A 17853-nucleotide genomic window follows, 5' to 3' on the forward strand; every position below is an offset into this window, starting at 1 on the left:
AAACGTTTTTAAGCCTTGGACAAAGCCACCTCGGCTGGAGAGGAATCATGACAATATTCACATTTTTTTGAATGCAAAGATTAATTCGAAAGCTGAAAAAAAGGGCAGGGTACAAGACTGTGTACATCATTATTTTTAAAATTGCGGAAACTACACTCCCAGAATGCATTGCGAATGACAGTCTTGTTTCCTGAAATATAGCCCTTAAATCACGCTCAGTTTAGTTATCCAGGCCAGCTTATGGCCTGAAATGTAGTGATTATCATCTCTGTGGACTCTCTTATCGTCATCTTTAACACAGTGCATCATATTTGTAAAAGAAAGTATTCGCTCACGGAGTTCTGTTGATGTGCAATAATCTGCCGGGCAGACAGGGGGCAGTAAGCTACTTCCGCGGTAACCGCAAGATATGTGAAAGAAGAAGAAGCTAGACCAATCACAGACGTCGTTTTTACGTTTAGCAGTATGGGAAATGCAGTTCTTCTCCGTGCGATCTTGATTAAAACGTGTTTTTACTAAAACTAGAGTGATTGCATACATACTCGGGAGTTCTACAGGAGCATATGGAACCATTTTACAACCACCAGCCTAGTGGTAAGTGTACATTGAATTGCTACGACTTTGTGGCTGATAATGGAAAAACCCTATGGTAAATATGAATGGCCAGCTTGCTTCCGACACCTCACTGCGATGCTCTATTCAGGAGTGGTAATTTAGCCTCAAACCTTTTGAAAAACGTTTTTGGGACATAAACAATATGACATAAATACTTTTTAAATGCATGGTGTATCACCTTTAATGCCAATGCTTGTCAATCATATGTCAAGTGCTCTTATGTTGTTTAACAGAGTCATATTCGGTAATAGAGATATCAATGCAGACTTCAAAATGTAAACTTTAAACTTGAGACTCGAGTCGACACTCCCACATCATCTTCAAAATATGTTGGTCTGGCTCCATATCTTCTTGACCAGAAAATTACAGTCGGTCTGCATAGGCCTATACGCACATACTGATTTTCTTATATTTTTTTTTATCCCACGATTTTTGTAACTCATTTTCTTCATCTGGTGTCAATTGTCTAATCAATGTAATCCTGGGCGCTACACTCCCTCTGCCAACCTGGGGAGAACAACGGACTGACCTCATGCTTCCTTCTATGCATGAGGAGTCCAAGCTGCTTCTTCTCACCTGACAGGGGGCAGTTTCCCCAGCTGGACGTAGCGTGTGGATTGTAAGGAGCACGTTATTCCAACCAGTTCCTTTCCCCTCCATTAGGCAGTATATAGAGACCAGGACTACTGCTTGTTTTTATGAGGGTACCTACCCTAGGGTTAGGAGAACATGTTAACTCAACACAGAAAGGCCCTTTTTCCAACCCCATGAACGTGAAAACGTTGGCTGGTTTAAGACCAAGCATCCTGCAGCATTCTGGATCATTTGGAGGGTCTGATTTTTCGAATTTTATAACATGCAACCTACAGAATTCAGTGACCACTGCAATGTGTGGCTCGAATGGAGATTGGGAGCTGACTGTCCAGGATAACAGTAGACAACCGACTGTATTATTGTCTACCTGTTACACTGGGCAGGAAAACACAGGTTTTCTCATCATTAAGAAGGTGCAATGACCTATCACACATGAAATAGCATGAGGAAACGTCATTTTGTTTTCATTCTCTTAATAATAAATTATTGTCTAGTCACTAGTGCAAGACTGCATAGTTATACGATTGTAGGTATAGTCCTGGTTATTGGAATGGCAGACAGATGCCTTCAACCTGGTGTCACTACTTTCGGGCATTTCATAGTTTCCATTATTTGAAAATAGCAGATCTCACTTTGCGTTTGTCTTTATTTTATTCTCTATACCAGCACATAATCAATGTTTCATACCCACACTGTTACTGTGCACCATTTCCCACATCTACAATTTACATCGCTATTTTGGACTAACGTTCCCCACCCAAGTGGTTAATAAAAGCCTCTTCAGGTAGCATTATGATGGCCATTTGGCCTGAGTCCTTTAAGGGGAAATCTCGCTCTTTCAGGAATATGTGCCCTTTTTTGGCTGTTTTTCAGCCTCTATCTCTACTTCTGTGCAGAGCAGACCACAGTGTGTGTGTGCTAGCCAGCTAGGGGACACACACAGCCAGGGGACACAGCTCTGGGATCAGCTTTCATTAGTGAAACTGTGTGATCTAAAGCCCACAATAGCCCAGGCCGTCTCTCATCGGGGTAATGGAGGGGAGTGGGGATATGGAGGGCACATGCAGTTCAATGGCATTCCTTGCTTTGTGAGTGGGAAACACCCGAGGAACAACAATAGCAGACAGACAGGGAGAGAGAGGTGCAATGCGGGGAAGCCTGCTCACTGTGCCCCATGCAGGGACCACTCCTACAGGCTCCCACACGAGTCACTCACTCACCCACCCACCCCCCCTCCCCTCTCCTCTCTCTCTCTCTCTCTCTCTCTCTCTCTCTCTCTCTCCCCCTCTGCACCGTTATGTCATTTGCATACGGGGGGAGTGGTGGACTATAAGAACCGAGGCGGGACCGCAGCGGAGCTCTCGCTGGGTTTTAGTGGACGGTGTGTTTGGAACTTGAGAGAAGAAAGAAGGAGTTAGGAAGGACCCCGGTGAGAAGCAATAAAGCAGACAAGAGTTTGACGCAAACAAACGCAGCCTCCTCCGGATTTATAATAACCGCAATGATGATGAGCAGCCGGACCAGCAGCAGCAGACCAGCCTCCTCCTCGTCCTCCTCCTACGCCAGGATGTTCGGAGGTCCCGGCTCGGGCTCTCGCTCCACCGCCTACTCCTCCTCCTCCAGCCGCCAGTACTCCAGCCCGGTGCGCTCCTCCTCCGCATCCCGCATGTCCTACAGCCTCTCCTCCGCTCCGCACATCTCCACCTCCAAGACGACGCTCCGTCTGCGCTCGGCCGGGCCTGGCGCACGATCCGGGGCCGCCGGCCTGCACGGCGGGGACACCGTGGTGGACTTCGCCCTGCAGGACGCCATCAACACGGAGTTCCGGGCCAACAGGACCAACGAGAAGGCGGAGATGATGCACCTGAACGATCGCTTCGCCAGCTACATCGACAAGGTGCCCGCCTGCATGTGGTGGAGTTCTCAACTTTGTTGTTTTAACTTGTGGAGTTTATTTTGCAAGCCCATGAATGATGACTTTTTTCCACTTCGCTTGCAAACAGAAATATTATTGTTTGTAGCCTAGGCCTACTTGTTTTTTGCGCCAGTATTTATGAGAAGGGAGTCAAGGGACCCAAACAAACAAGCAGATGTGTGGGGCGTGGCAGCATGGGCTAGTCTACATACAGGATACAGTCTATTATGAATTATGAAAAAAACTCTTAAGACCTACTTCAAACATAGCCTAGTGAAAATTGCCGATCTACAATCTCACAGGAATTACGTTGCACCATGTTGTGAGCATGTAAATCTGCTATTTTCACCATTGTTTTAACATTTCTGAAAATATCAGGAATAAAATAAATAAATAAATATAGGCTAAATGTAGTAAATAGGCTACATTTCAATATAGCAATGCATTGGTAATAAAGAAAATTGTACTTCGTAATTTATTACTTTTGAATACTTGTGTAGCCTACTTCAGTAGATATAGCCTACATAAGGGAAATAAATGTGACATCACTCCGATGTCAAAATGAATTGCGATGGAACCTCACAAGATGGCGCCACCCACGACTGACCTGTCCATTGAACTCAATGGATGGGGACTGCAATGTTGTGTTATTTTGGTGCACCTTCTTGATATCCTATACTTTGTTCTGTAAAGGGATGGGACGATATGAAAATTTCATGTCACGATTATTGTGACCAAAGAAATTGCGATTTGTGATATTATGAGTATCACGATAATCAAAATATTCCCAACATCCATAAGATCCATTAACCTGCGGCTATTTTTTGGCAAAGAGATTGGGGTAGAGAGTGAAAAAAGTAGGCATATGTTATTTCCAGGTCCGTTTTACCAATAATTATAGAGGGTTTAAATGGTACCAAATTTGCACTTCAGCAAATAAAAGGTGAATTGATCGGAGGACAATTTCACAATAAATGTAAATCTTCACGATAAGATTATTGTGTTTTTTTCACGATAAACGATAATAACGATATCCCATCCCTGTAAAGGTGCGCTTCCTGGAGCAGCAGAACAAGGCGCTGAGCACCGAGCTGGAGACGCTGCGCGGCGCGGGGATGAGGAACCGCATCCCGGACCTGTACGAGGAGGAGCTGCGTGAGCTGCGCAGGCAGGTGGACCAGCTCACCAACGACAAGGGCCGCGTGGAGGTGGACCGGGACAACCTGGGGGATGACATCGAGCGCCTCAGGCAAAAGTAAATCAATCAATATCATCATTGTCGGGTAGCACACAACGCCTCGCACATCGGCTATTTTCACTAGTTTTGTGCAATTGTCTTGTGTGATGAACTAGGGCTTTACTTTACGGAAAACCATACAAATGTGAAACTTGGAAATACGAGGTTTCTGACCGACTGTGACGATATGAACTATGTGGAAAACTGCCATGAGAATGAGCTCATTTGAAAGCTATTTGAGTGCAAAGAGAAACACGGAAAGCCTCCGCTCTGTTTGAAATAATAACCTACATACTGTAGTGTACAGTGTACAGTGCAACTCTCAGTGATACAGTACATGAATGAACACAATGATTTCAATGTGCAGGGGGCAGCTTGGGATAACAATAGACCTTGGCACGTCTGGAAAGACATCATTAATAGCTGTCTGAGCTCATTCTCATGGCAGTTTTCCACATAGTTCATATCGTCACAGTCGGGCAGAAACCTTGTATCTCCAAGTTTCAAATTTGTACGTTTTTCTGTAAAGTAAAGCCCTGCTTCATCAAACAAGACTATTGCACAAAACTAGTGAAAATAGCCGATCTACAAGAACACAACGCCTCGCACTTCACTAGTTTAGATCATTTTTAAAACGATAAATATAAAACGAACGGTTTTGGACATACAAGGTTTCCACACGACGATATGCATGCAGCGCAGCCTGACTGTTATTGTAAATCTTGGTCATGATCAGTCACATCTCCCTTTACAATTAGGCCTATTGATTAAAAACAACACATGATACAAATATATGTATTTTACAAATATATATATATTTAACCCCGTTGTTTTTAAGATGGTTGCTGCAGGCTGTGTTTTGCTGTCATTGTTGTGGTTAAATGTAGCGTAATGATTCAATGGAGAGATATTTTGGTGGCATGTTGGAACAGGCTTCCCACCCAGCACAGTACAAGCAGCAGTGGGTGTGGCAGCATTATGTAATTCTCTCTGTGGTGCTCCTTCTCCCAGGCTGCAGGAGGAGATGATGCAGAAAGAGGAGGCAGAGCACAACCTGCAATCATTCAGACAGGTACAATATTTTGAATGTATTCAATTGAATGTATTTATTTAGGCTATCTACTTTTGTATCCCCCTCCCCCCTTACACAACAAAGCACAATGGGCTTAAAGGAGTCATCCAGACCAAAACACATATAGGGTTAAATCTGCCTTTTATCATACCCCTTCATACCTGCTTTAGTCGATTTTTTTCATAGCTGCCCCTGTTGCTAGATTTCGGCTGCCCCTGTTGCTAGATTTCGCAGGCTCCCTCATAACTAACACAGTGGATTGTCCTTAGGCTAGTGCGGTCATTTCTTTAGCTTCAAAGTTAGTATTTTTTTATTGGATTGTGTTTACACAACGTCCTGAGATCAACCAAACCGCTGTTTTGACCTCACAGGCACCCTTACTTGTCAAACGGCTTCTGCTCTGCACCAGAGCAGGGAGAGGAGAGGCTAGAAAGGGAGGGGAGGGAGGGGTCTGTTTGACAAGTAAGGGTGCCTGTGAGGTCAAAACAGTGGTATGGTTCGTCTCAGGACGTTGTGTAAACACAATCCAATAAAAAAATACTAACTTTGAAGTTCAAGAAATGACCGCACTTGCCTAAGGACAATCCACTGTGTTAGTTATGAGAGAGGCCGCAAAATCTAGCAACAGGGGCAGCCGAAATCTAGCAACAGGGGCAGCTATGAAAAAAATTGACTAAAGCAGGTATGAAGGGAAAGGCAGATTAAACCCTATATGTGTTTTGGTCTGGATGTCTCCTTTAAGTGGTTAGAACAAAGGCTTCCCCAAAGTATTTCGAAAAGGCAAACACAATTATAGGCACACGTCCGTTTTGTGAAACACACACAGAGACGTTGTATGCATTATTAGTGCACAGGAAGAATACCATTCCTATTGCCAGCAGTGCTGTTCTTTGATTAAACATTTTGTATTCCATCACCCCTCCCTCAAGCCTTTATTTATGTCACCATACTGGGTATGACAGATGTCATCTAAAGTAACACTCAAATCGAAATTTCCCTTAATAAATAAATAAATAAATTAGTAAATAACATAACAATTTATTTAATTTAATTTATACGTCTACTTGATGTTAAACATCTTTGCTGCAGGCTTTATTTGTGCAGTATGGAGATGGTGTCAGGCTCTGTTTCAAGGAAAGCTCTGGTCAATACTGTGCTATTGATCTGGGCTCAGCCTCACGGGGGTTCCCCATGCTGCCAGAATGTCTCATCTGTCTCCTCGTGTCCTCAGAGGTCGTACCGGTGTAATGTGTCTCATGCCTCTTCACAGGGCTGTCCACCTGCTAGACAAATGGAAATGTGTCTTGTCTTTGGTACTTGGAAGGGTGAAGGAGGGGAATTGATCACTTCCTGAGGTGACAGATGCTGACCGGTGGAGTTTTAGAGCCTTAGTCATCAGCTGAAGTGATGCATCATATGTGAAGTTGTAGAAGATGGTCTATTGACGTATAAATCACTTGATGTCGCATGCCAAAATAACAGATTTTCAAGCTAACATTTGCATTGCGGATCGTTGTTAGCTTAAAAGTTGGATTTGCGTAGAACTAAGTACAGCCACATTTGACAACACAGACAAAGAAAACAGCATAGGACAACATCATTGTGTTATCCTACACAAAGCAGCCATTCTTTACAAAATCTTCACTTTATATATATATAGGCTGGATTTTTCTCACACCCTCTTGTCTGTATTGTAGAGTGTTTTACTGTTACAGAACAGCTCTTATTGGATGGCTTAATCAGAACCTTCTTCCTTGATAAGTCATTTGAGTGGGCGCTCTATGCTGCGTTCACACTGGCCGCTAAAAAGCTACAATGCGACGCAGCATATCTGTCACTGCGTCGCTGTTGATCAACACTTGCTGACTTCAAGCATGCGTCCGACGAGCAAGACAAATATAAAGCCTGGGGTTAAAAATAACAGGGAACTGACTGACTGAACTCCTATTACAAGCAGGAATTGTGTGAAGAGAGAAGGTGAATGGAAATGGTTCAACAACACTAGGTGGTTTTGTAGTTTTATAGCTTTAGTTGAAGTCAGTTCAACTTGGATTGTAGCTTTGTAGATTTTGTAGCAGCTAGTAGGCTACTAGGGATGGGACGATAAGCAATATTATCGTTTATCGTGATAATCGTATCGTGGAGATTACATTTATCGTGAAATCGTCCTCCGTCATGCACTGGGATCAATTCACCTTTTATTTGCCAAGCTGCATATCCGGTACCATTTAAACCCTCTATTGGTAAAACGTACTTATAATATACGTACTTGATATCTTCACTCTCAATATCTTTGCCAAAAAGAAGCAGATCTACAAGCTCACAACGTGTCGCAATGCAACACTTTGTGAGCTTGTAGATCTGCTACTTTTTGGCAAATGTTCCGCCCCAGCTAGGATAATGGATGTTGGGGATATTTTGATTATAGCTATAATATCGTAAATCGCGATTTCTTTGGTCACAATAATCGTGATATGAAATTTTCATATTATCCCATCCCTAGCTAGTACTAGAAACGGTACGTGTCCCTTGTGTGTCTTCATGTCGTTGGCTTCCAAATAAATGGTAGTCTTGTAGTAGCTTTGTAGCTGGCAGTCTGAACGCAGAATTACTCTTTGGATTTATAATTTGTCTGGACCACATCGGCTTTACATACGGGTTGCCAGTCGCAACATACTGTATGCCAGCAGTGTGTCATGGTGTTAAAATGTGTCTCAATAGTAGGCTTTGTCCGGCTCAACTCTGGGGCAGGAAAGCTGATTCTCCCAACATGCCATTGTTCTTGGACCGATGAGGAAAGAGGGGTTCATGGGTAAATGACAAAGCATGCTGTTGTGCCGGAATGTTGTTTTCTGTGTGTTTGGTGCACGCGCGTGTGCTGACAGACAGGAAGTGTGTTTGTTCATGTGTATGAGCCCCTGGCACCGCGGGCCCTCTGGGCACATGAGGGCAGGGGGCCACAGTGAAGAGACTGTGCGAGCAACACACCAGCACTCTAAGTGGCTGCTTAGGGAATTGTTCTGTCATGCAATGCTGATCGAGATGGCACTCACAGCAGGTAATGGTGGGACAATCTAATGGAGCTAAACGTAGCATTTTAAATTTGGATTTAGTTTATTGTCCTTTATCTGGATTAGATCATAATGAGCTCATTGAACCAACATATTAGACACATATTTGTGGGGTATCCTATGGTTAAAGCTGTAGGACGCAGTTGATAAAAGTGCTAGTTAAGGAAATATAATATATACCCGTATATATATATAATGTCATTTTTTGAAGCATTTTTGCTTTGTTTCTGATAGTGACAGAACTAGACAGATAGGAAAGGCGTGGGAGAGAGAGGCTGTACAATATGATGCCTCTGTGAGAGACAGTTGATGGTTTAATTTAATTCTTCTTCAATTACCTTTTCCTCCTGTTTGGTCGGTTGCCTGGAGATGCTAACAGTGTAAGTGGTTTGTGTGAAGGAGGCTCTGAGCAGACCCTGCCTTCAGGATATGCATCAAACTAATGGTTTGGAAATTAACTCTAATGGACACCACCTCATCAGTGGCTGATTAAGCCCCATTTAAGACTGATTCATACAGCATCGCCAATAGCATGACAATAGCAGACGGTCAAGCTCACAATGTGGCACACTTTTTTCTTCTTCGGATCCTAGCGAATACGAAGACCTGCTTCCATTTACCCTAAGACAGTAGCTGACATACAAGCTTACAACGCGTCGCATGTGCCAATTGTTGATCTTGTTTGCTTGCTTGTCCGCTATTTTCAGTGCACGACACGACAGGGCATGAATTTGGCATTACGGTGTTTTAGGTGGTCATTTACTACATTTAGGCATTTAGCAGATGCTTAAAGGCTGTCTTAACCCCCTGACAGCTACCGGTATGTCCCAAGCTCATCATGACCATCTAAGCAGCCACCAGCTGGGTTTAGCTGAAACTTAATTAAAAAAATTAAAACAGGTCTATTGTCCCCACTAACTTGTGCAAGGTCACTTGCATGGTACTAATGCTATTATAACAAATCTAAATGATACATTCATCAAAATGATAATGATGTAGGCTTGAATTGAGCTTGCCTTGAATGCATTGTTTGGTTTCCGTCGTTAAGTTGTTGTTATCGCTTGCTTTTCTCAAAGGGTTTTCCATAATGTTTATTTTATTTCATACTTTCACACACATAAATGTTTTTGTTCTATTCTTTGATTATAATTGTCTTTTTTTCAACAATTGCTCTTTAAATAATGTGTAATATTATTATGATGATTGATTGATTGATTGATTGATTGATTGATTGAATACTTCATTAGACAGAAATGTAAATGGCACATGGTACAGTCAGACATTTAGGCTAAAAGGACAACACAAAAAAGTCCTGCGGATGCTGATGAGTGTGTATTGCAGGATGTGGACAATGCTTCTCTGGCCCGTTTGGACCTGGAGAGGAAGGTGGAATCTCTGCAGGAGGAAATCATCTTCCTCAGGAAGGTCCACGAGGAGGTACGTACTGGATGCCACTCATGGTGGCATTGTTACTTTTCATTAAGTAAAATAAATTGGAGTTGTTCCCTTCCCTTCCACCAATGCCAATAGGTCCTCACAGAGAACTCAGCATGTCTCCTGCAGACCCAAAGATAATACAGCTTAAGAGCCTCTGTGTGTGCATGTCACCAGCGTAGAGATTACTCTCACACTGCATGGAGGCAGCGGGGTATTAAGAGGGACAGGATAAATGATGGCACGTGGGAACAGCTGGCAGGTGACAGAAGCTCCCCGTTGTCTCATGAACTCGCGCTGGGTATGACCTAGAACAGTGTTTCTCCTCTGACCCACCTGACTGATCTGACCTCCAAGATTTTCAAGTAGGCCCTGATCCAGAAAAGATCTAGATGTCATTCGCTGACTGACTGACTGACTGACTGACTGACTGACTGACTGACTGACTGACTGATTGATTGATTCAAATTACTCCTCATCAAGCTAAAGGAGTGATAACTTGAAGAGATTTTAACTTTCCTCCAGAAAAAGAAAAAGAGGTAGAAAGGGTAACATTTTGTGATCAAGGAAAACTTTGTGGTTGTAGTTCAAACTCAAAGCCATCCAGTCCTACTTGAGGTGTCTATACTCAAACCCTATGCAAGTGGTTCTCAAAGTGTGGTCCGGGGACCCGCAGGGGTCTTTAATTGAGGTGGTTCCAGGGGGTCCTCCAGCTAAATTAGTAAATCATGAAAATCTGTTTAACCACTTTAATCCTACATGAGATGAGATGATGAGATATGCTTTATTAATCCCTATCTATCTGTCTGTCTGTCTGTCTGTCTGTCTGTCTGTCTGTCTGTCTGTCTGTCTGTCTGTCTGTCTGTCCTTTGCTGTGTGCAGGAACTGGCTGAGCTGCAGGCACAGTTCCAAGAGCAGCACATCCAGATAGAGATGGACGTGGCCAAGCCTGACCTCACTGCCGCCCTGCGTGATGTCAGGCAGCAGTACGAGAGCCTGGCCACCAAGAACATCCAGGAGTCTGAGGAGTGGTACAAGTCAAAGGTCAGAAGACTGAGACTGGATGGATGGATGGATGGATGGATGCTTTGAAAGGAGAATGCTATTAAAAGGACCAACCTGTTGAAAACAAAAATGGAATGATTCTGGCAAGACGCACATTTCACTCAACAAGGTGCGGTTTGAGCGGCTGAGACATCGCTCCGTTGGAGCTGCTGTGTGGTCATCTGTGGAGATGAGAGGTGATCCTGCTGACCTCAGCAGCTGACTGACACCCGACACAGATGTCAGCTCTCCTCCCGGGTCTCCATGGAGATAGTGTGAGGACAGATGGGGAGAGGAGAGCTGATTGGATTTATTGGCTAGCTTACATGCATAAACACACACACACACACACACACACACACACACACACACACACACACACACACACACACACACACACACACACACACACACACACACAGATATGCATACAGACAGAGAGATGCTCAGCTGTAACAGGACACTTGATGTTTAACTTAAAAGCCTATTGGTCTCTGGAAGGGGAAAGCCATATTATGGTCACTCACGCTTGACCTGCGGTCGGTCTGCGAGAAGAAAAGAGAACGTTAATTTATGTCATTTCATTTAATGAGGGCAGTAAAGTGGTAATATACACTAGGGCCTAAAAGTATTACCGGCAAATACATTGAAGACATCACTAGGGCTGGGCAATTACTCCAAAATATATAGAAAACCAATTTTAGAAACAATAACTGAATAATCGAGAAGCAAGGGTTATTTTTTATGTAATGTCTTCTCTTTTATATCAAAGAATCAACACAAAATGTTAATGATTAATCAGATTGCAAAAATAGTAGATGTAAGTTCACAACTCATTACGATTATGCAAAATAATTGTGATTATCTCAAATAATATGCGATCAGGCGATAATAATTGTGACAGGCCACCTCTATGCCAGTGCTGACAGTGATGTTTTCCCCCTCCCACCAGTTCGCTGACCTGGCGGAACAGCAGCAGCGCAACGGAGATGCGATCCGCCAGTCCAAGCAGGAGTCCAACGAGTACCGGCGCCAGGTGCAGTCTCTAACCTGCGAGGTGGATGCGCTCCGTGGAACCGTAAGTACTTCATCCCAGTACACATTTATTGGTGTAGCACATTTCAACAACAAGGCAATTCAATGTGCTTTACATCAAACTATTTATAAGCAAATTACATTTGAATTCTGCAACCAAAAATAAAGTTAAACACCTCTTCCCTTAATAGATAACACCTATTCAGGACACAGAGCAAACACAATATAAAATACAAAATTAAAACAGTAAAATGATAAAGACCACTACACCAACAGTTTCATTGAAATTACCATGCAAAAGCAGTGAAGGTATGTGTTTTGGGTGTAAATTGGGAGTGTTGGTGTGAGTAATCGGAAAAACAAATAAGACGGATGGAGGGGAGAGGGAGAGGGGGAAGAATGGAGGCAGAGGGAGATAGGGAAAGAGTCGAGAGAGCCTATTTGACCTAAGCAATAACCCAGCGGCCAATGTTGTGTACCAGAACCATAGACTGTAAAATATATGGACAAAGCAAAGCCATTGGTTTCTATGCAGCGCAAATGACGCATTTTGGGTCCTTGGCATGGGTGTCGCCATCATAGATTGTAAAAGCACCAGAGGATGCTATTGGCTGCCAACGGTCACGTGCAACCGCAGAGATACATGGGAGAATGTGGTCGGAGCCTCCCGAAATACAGCACACGAAGAAGAACACAGCCGGCTGGTATCAGTTTAGTTGGCCACGCCCCCCGCAACTTTATCATCAATTTTAACATAAATGGGACCTTATTTTCACAAAACGCTTATCATCGTGATTGAAAGTCAATTTTTAACTAGCGATAGGAACCATAAAGTATTTATGAAAATTTTAATTAAGGTTAGAAAACGAAAGGGGAAAATTAATGGGGTCCAATGGAGAACAATTATTTTTGCGATCGCCCGGGGGGGGAAACAGGAATCATTTTAAATCGGCGGAACTATGCCCCTGACCAGAACCTGAACATGCTGATTGATGCGTCACAAAGCAATAAACCCAGCAACACTGGGCAAGCCGATATGCAGCTTTCTCTTAGGGTTTTGTTTAGTTGAATATGACACATGACAGAGCATATTGATAATATCTCTGTAAATGCTAAAGCTTCAGCCTAACCAAGGAGGCTAAATAATAACCAAAATGTTTAACTTCATGGAGTCACATTCTTTCCTCAATTGATTTTTTAGTGAACATCTCAAATGAAACCATTCTCTGTACTTACAGTATGGGAACAGATCAGAACACAGTAATGATCAGACTAACGTGCAATAGGCCTATCTTACTTGTTTGAGTGCCAGGATCATTATTATAACAATGGCTTCATGTTGCTTAATTTAACTATTGAAGAAAAAATAAGTGACATTAATATTAGATTATCGTTTGAAAAGAAGAAAGAAAAATACTTAGAGCTCTTAGAAAAGTGAACTCTCTGCCCTCCCTCCTACCCCATCAATAAACCCCAGTAGAGTACTGGTGCGGTAACTGTTATAGTGGGGGGAGGTTTGTGCTGAGTCAGATGCAATGTATTTTTTATGAGCCAGTGTTCAGACATCCTAAAATAGAAGCAGCACCATCCATTAGCTCCATCTATCTGACATGAACAGCCAGTGACCTGACAGACCAGACGGAAATGCAGAAAGTCAAAGCTGACCTCTCAGGGTTATTTTGATGTCTTAAACTGTGATTTAAAGATGCCTGATAGCCTAAGCATTTTGACATTGAAGTATTGAAAAACATATATATATATATAGAATGTCATGTTGTTGTTTATTTTTTTCAAATACATATCATTCGGGTGGTCCTTTACATGAGGTTTGAGCACCACTGATATAGAAACATACGTTTTTCAGAAAAACATTTTTTTAGAAGACATTTGTAGAATCAGGTCCTCGGGTCTTAATGGGTTCAAACTGTATTTCCTTGCGTCAGAATGAGTCTCTGGAGCGTCAGATGAGGGAGCTGGAGGACAACTTCGGGGCGGAGGCGTCGGGCTACCAGGACGCGATCGCCCAGCTGGAGGAGGACATCCGTAACATGAAGGACGAGATGGCGCGCCACCTCCGAGAGTACCAGGACCTGCTCAACGTCAAGATGGCCCTGGACATCGAGATCGCCACCTACCGCAAGCTGCTGGAGGGAGAGGAGAGCAGGTAACACGGGATAGGCGCTGTGCAGGGGCTGGAAAATATATGAACAATTAGCAGGACAAAGCAGTGGTGGAAATTCTTTACTAAAGTAAAAGCAGCAAAACTGCGTTATAAAATTACTTTGTTACAAGCAAAAGTTTGAAAATGGCGGATCTACAAGCTCAAGACGGCATTTTGAGCTTGTAGATTGTCCATATTCGAATAGACATAGTATAAAATGAAATGGCAAAAATGGCTTTGTATGTTTCGTAATAATAATCTCAATCATAATCTCAATCTACAGAGTAACTTTTGTTGAATAATTGTAGTGGAGTAAAAAGAACAACATTTCCCTCTGAAATGTTGTGTGGAGTAGAAGTATAAACTATAGTATCGAAAAACAGACATATTTACTGTAAGTAAAAGCAACTAAAAATGGTCTCTCTCTCTCCCTCCCTCTGTCTCCCCCTCTCACTCTCTCTCTCTCTCTCTCTCTCCCTCCTATAGGATCACCACTCCCATGCCAAACTTCTCCTCTTTCAACCTGAGAGGTCAGTGTGCCAACAGTCCACGACTTCCTTCACACAAAGTTGACATTCACCCGATCACAGTGTTTGCATTCAGAAACATCATCATTTACATGTTTCAACATACAATGGTGTCATGCAAAAAATAGTGTCCAATAAATTGATTAAAGGGATAGTTCACCAAAAAGAAAAAATCTCATCCCATGGAGACTTGAATTTATGGATATTTTTATGTTTTTTGTCGCATTCCTAAGCTAATAATTTGATGACCAGCAGTGGTTCCCTATGGAGACACAAAGCACCTCCTCAAATTATTGGCATTGGAATGGGACAAAAAATAAAGAAATATCCATGAATTCAAGTCAGCATGGGCTGAGTAATCGATAGACAAAAAGTAATTTTGGGGTTGAACTATCCCTTTAACTATTGAACCCCTAGTACAAAACGATTGAACTGCAGGACAGTTGTGCATCAGGATGGTTTTATGTTCGACTGGTCCCATGGCCTGACACGACCTTGTTTTGGGTTCAGTGCTGAGTAAGAGAGCTTCATGCATTATGGATGGTAGTCCATAAAAATGGTAGTTTATGGGCGGCTGTGGCTCAGGAAGTAGAGTGGGGTGGCCAATGATCCGTGGGTCGGCGGTTCACATCCCAGCTACTCCTGTCTACATGTCGAAGTGTCCTTGGGCAAGACACTGAACCCTGCGTTGCCTCCAATGGTGTTAGCTTGTCAGTTGCCACCATTGGTGTGTGAATGTGGGAAGTGAGGACGCTGGCGTTGACTGTTCGCCGCTTCACCTCCCAATGTATGAATGAATGGACCATTGTAAGCGCTTTGAGTTCGCAACTTGCTTAGAAAAGCGCTATAAAAATGCAATTCATTATAGTCTGAAAGGCCCTCAGAAAACATTCACTGCATCCTTACATAATGCATTATACAATACCCAGAGGTTAGCTCACCGCATCAATGATTACTGAAAACATCAATAATCTGGGCTTGCACTTTTCCAGAAAAGCAAGTTGATATATTCCGCCAGATATGGATCGCATCATTACGACCCATTCACATGGCTCACATTGATGCAGTTTTTTTTATTTATTATTACTTTTCGTTATTCTTTAGCCTATTCTTTTGCCTACAGCTGAATTATTGCTGAATCTGACACACCGGTGTAATAGGTCTGTGGTTCTCAAAGTGAGGTCTGGGGACCCCCAGAGGTCGTCGGGATCATTTTAATCTCTGTATCCATATTTTATACGTCGGTTATAAAAAAAAAATAGCAGATGTACAAGCTTGTATATCTGCTATTTATTCTTTATTAAAAAAAATCTCTTCTGGGCTTTCGCAACGAAATACATATGGAATTTGCCATGGAAAGGTGTGAGAACCAGTATCATTATCTCTCTTACAGAAACCATGTTGGAGACTAGGCCGATGATGACTGACAACCTGTCTAAGAAAGTCTTAATTAAGACCATTGAGACCAGGGATGGACATGTGAGTATGCCGCCCCTCTTTTTTCTTCTTGCATTATGAACAAGTTATTGATTGATTGATTGATCTTTTGAAAAAAGCTTTGTAGAAAGTGTGTAAAATAACTATACTGTATATTTTGATAGCATTGGTTCAGAAACAGGGGTCTCTCCTGTACAAATCAGGCATCATGGTGCCATCGAGGCCAAACAAAATAAACACTTGTGTAACTGCAGATTTAGTTGACAAAAAAGTCAACTAAAACTAGACGACTGAAAGCGAAACATTTCAGATGACTAGACTATTCAAAAGATTATTACTAAACTACTAAATGCAAAATGTGCTGTCTAAATCTAACACTGGATCGAAGATCTCTGGTGTCCTAGTAATGTCCCCTGGATCACGTTTCCTTTTTTTCTGTTACTCCCCCTGCACCAGGTAATCAATGAGTCCACCCAGCAGCACGACGATGAGCAGGACGACTGAGATGGATGGACGGAGCGGGACGTGACGGAAAGACCTGGAGAGGGAAAGGAACAGCTTTAAAAGTGCCTTTTCGACACATTTTCTTTTGTGGGACTTGCTTGCTGGCACGGTTGCTCTAGACTAGGTGACATTATAGAACAGAATAGGCCACTGGTTCTCAACGTGGGGTCCGGGGACCACCAGGGGGTCCAAAAGGAACCCCTTTTGGGTCTGTGTCTCTGAGAGTCACCCGGGACCCTTTCTACACTCTCAGTATTAAATTAACACTGAGACTGTCACAGTGAGTGTAGATTGTGGTCTACTATAGACTGCAAAGTTCTATTTGTACATTCTCAGAGATACAGACCAAGCCTCCAGAACCGCTGGTAGAACATTGAAGCTGCTGATATATTATAACCCTACAGACCCATAAGGGTCCATTTGGACCCTGGTGGGCCCCTGGACCTGATATCGAGAAACAGTGGAGTAATAGACATGGTTTTACAGGAGGAGAAGGATGAAGCTTTATCATAATGTTTATGTCATTTCACTGTCGTAGTCTCTTTACACACGTGCACAAAAGTGCATGCACAGCAAGACTGTCTGGGGGATTTTATTCTCTTTTTTCCTTTCATTGTGTCTTAAATTTGTTTGAATCTTCGAGACAAAGAATGCCTTAAGCCTGTTTGAAGTTTCCAGAAGAGTGGCGTTTTCAAGTCTCATTTATACATGAATGTGGGGCGCAACACTTAATCCAACTAATCGATTATGAAATTGTTGATTTAAATAAAATAATATATTTGGGGGCATCAGTAAACCTCTCAGCCTATTTTGGGCCTGTCATTATTGCTAAATGTTTCCAAAAATTGTGAAAATAGCAGTTCCACAAACTTACAACACCTTGCGGTGAAACTTTTTGATTGGCTATTTTTGTGACACCGGTTTCAAGTGCTGCTTGATTATTTTAATAATCAAATATCCGAAACAGCAAATAATTGCTAAGAGAATAATGGATGTTGCTGCCCTACATGACTGAAGCGAAGCCTACCTTTGAGTGTTGAGAATTCATAGTTAAGATGATTGGGGATGTGTATTTCTGGGTGACTAATAACGCTGGCAAGCAAGTATTTGAACTGATTGTACAACTGTAAGTGCCGTTTTCCTTTGAACGGTAACTTCAAATGGACTTCCACAATTCTTTGTCCGAAAGCTCGATTCTACCGTTACC

General features: G+C 42.6%; 1 protein-coding gene across 1 annotated transcript; it reads left to right on the forward strand.

Moving 5' to 3' along the window:
- Positions 1–2615: 2615 nt before the first annotated feature.
- vim (vimentin) lies at positions 2616–16971 on the forward strand. Its single transcript, XM_080751916.1, has 10 exons — positions 2616–3106; positions 4174–4379; positions 5373–5433; positions 9846–9941; positions 10821–10982; positions 11935–12060; positions 13961–14181; positions 14665–14708; positions 16099–16184; positions 16599–16971. Exons 1-10 carry the CDS (start codon positions 2711–2713, stop codon positions 16644–16646), a joined length of 1446 nt encoding a protein of 481 aa, XP_080608042.1. The 5' UTR covers positions 2616–2710; the 3' UTR covers positions 16647–16971.
- The last annotated feature ends 882 nt before the right edge of the window (positions 16972–17853 follow it).

The sequence above is a fragment of the Nannobrachium achirus genome (genome assembly GCF_963921795.1).
Source record: "Nannobrachium achirus genome assembly, chromosome: 21".
NCBI classification, from domain to species: domain Eukaryota; kingdom Metazoa; phylum Chordata; class Actinopteri; order Myctophiformes; family Myctophidae; genus Nannobrachium; species Nannobrachium achirus.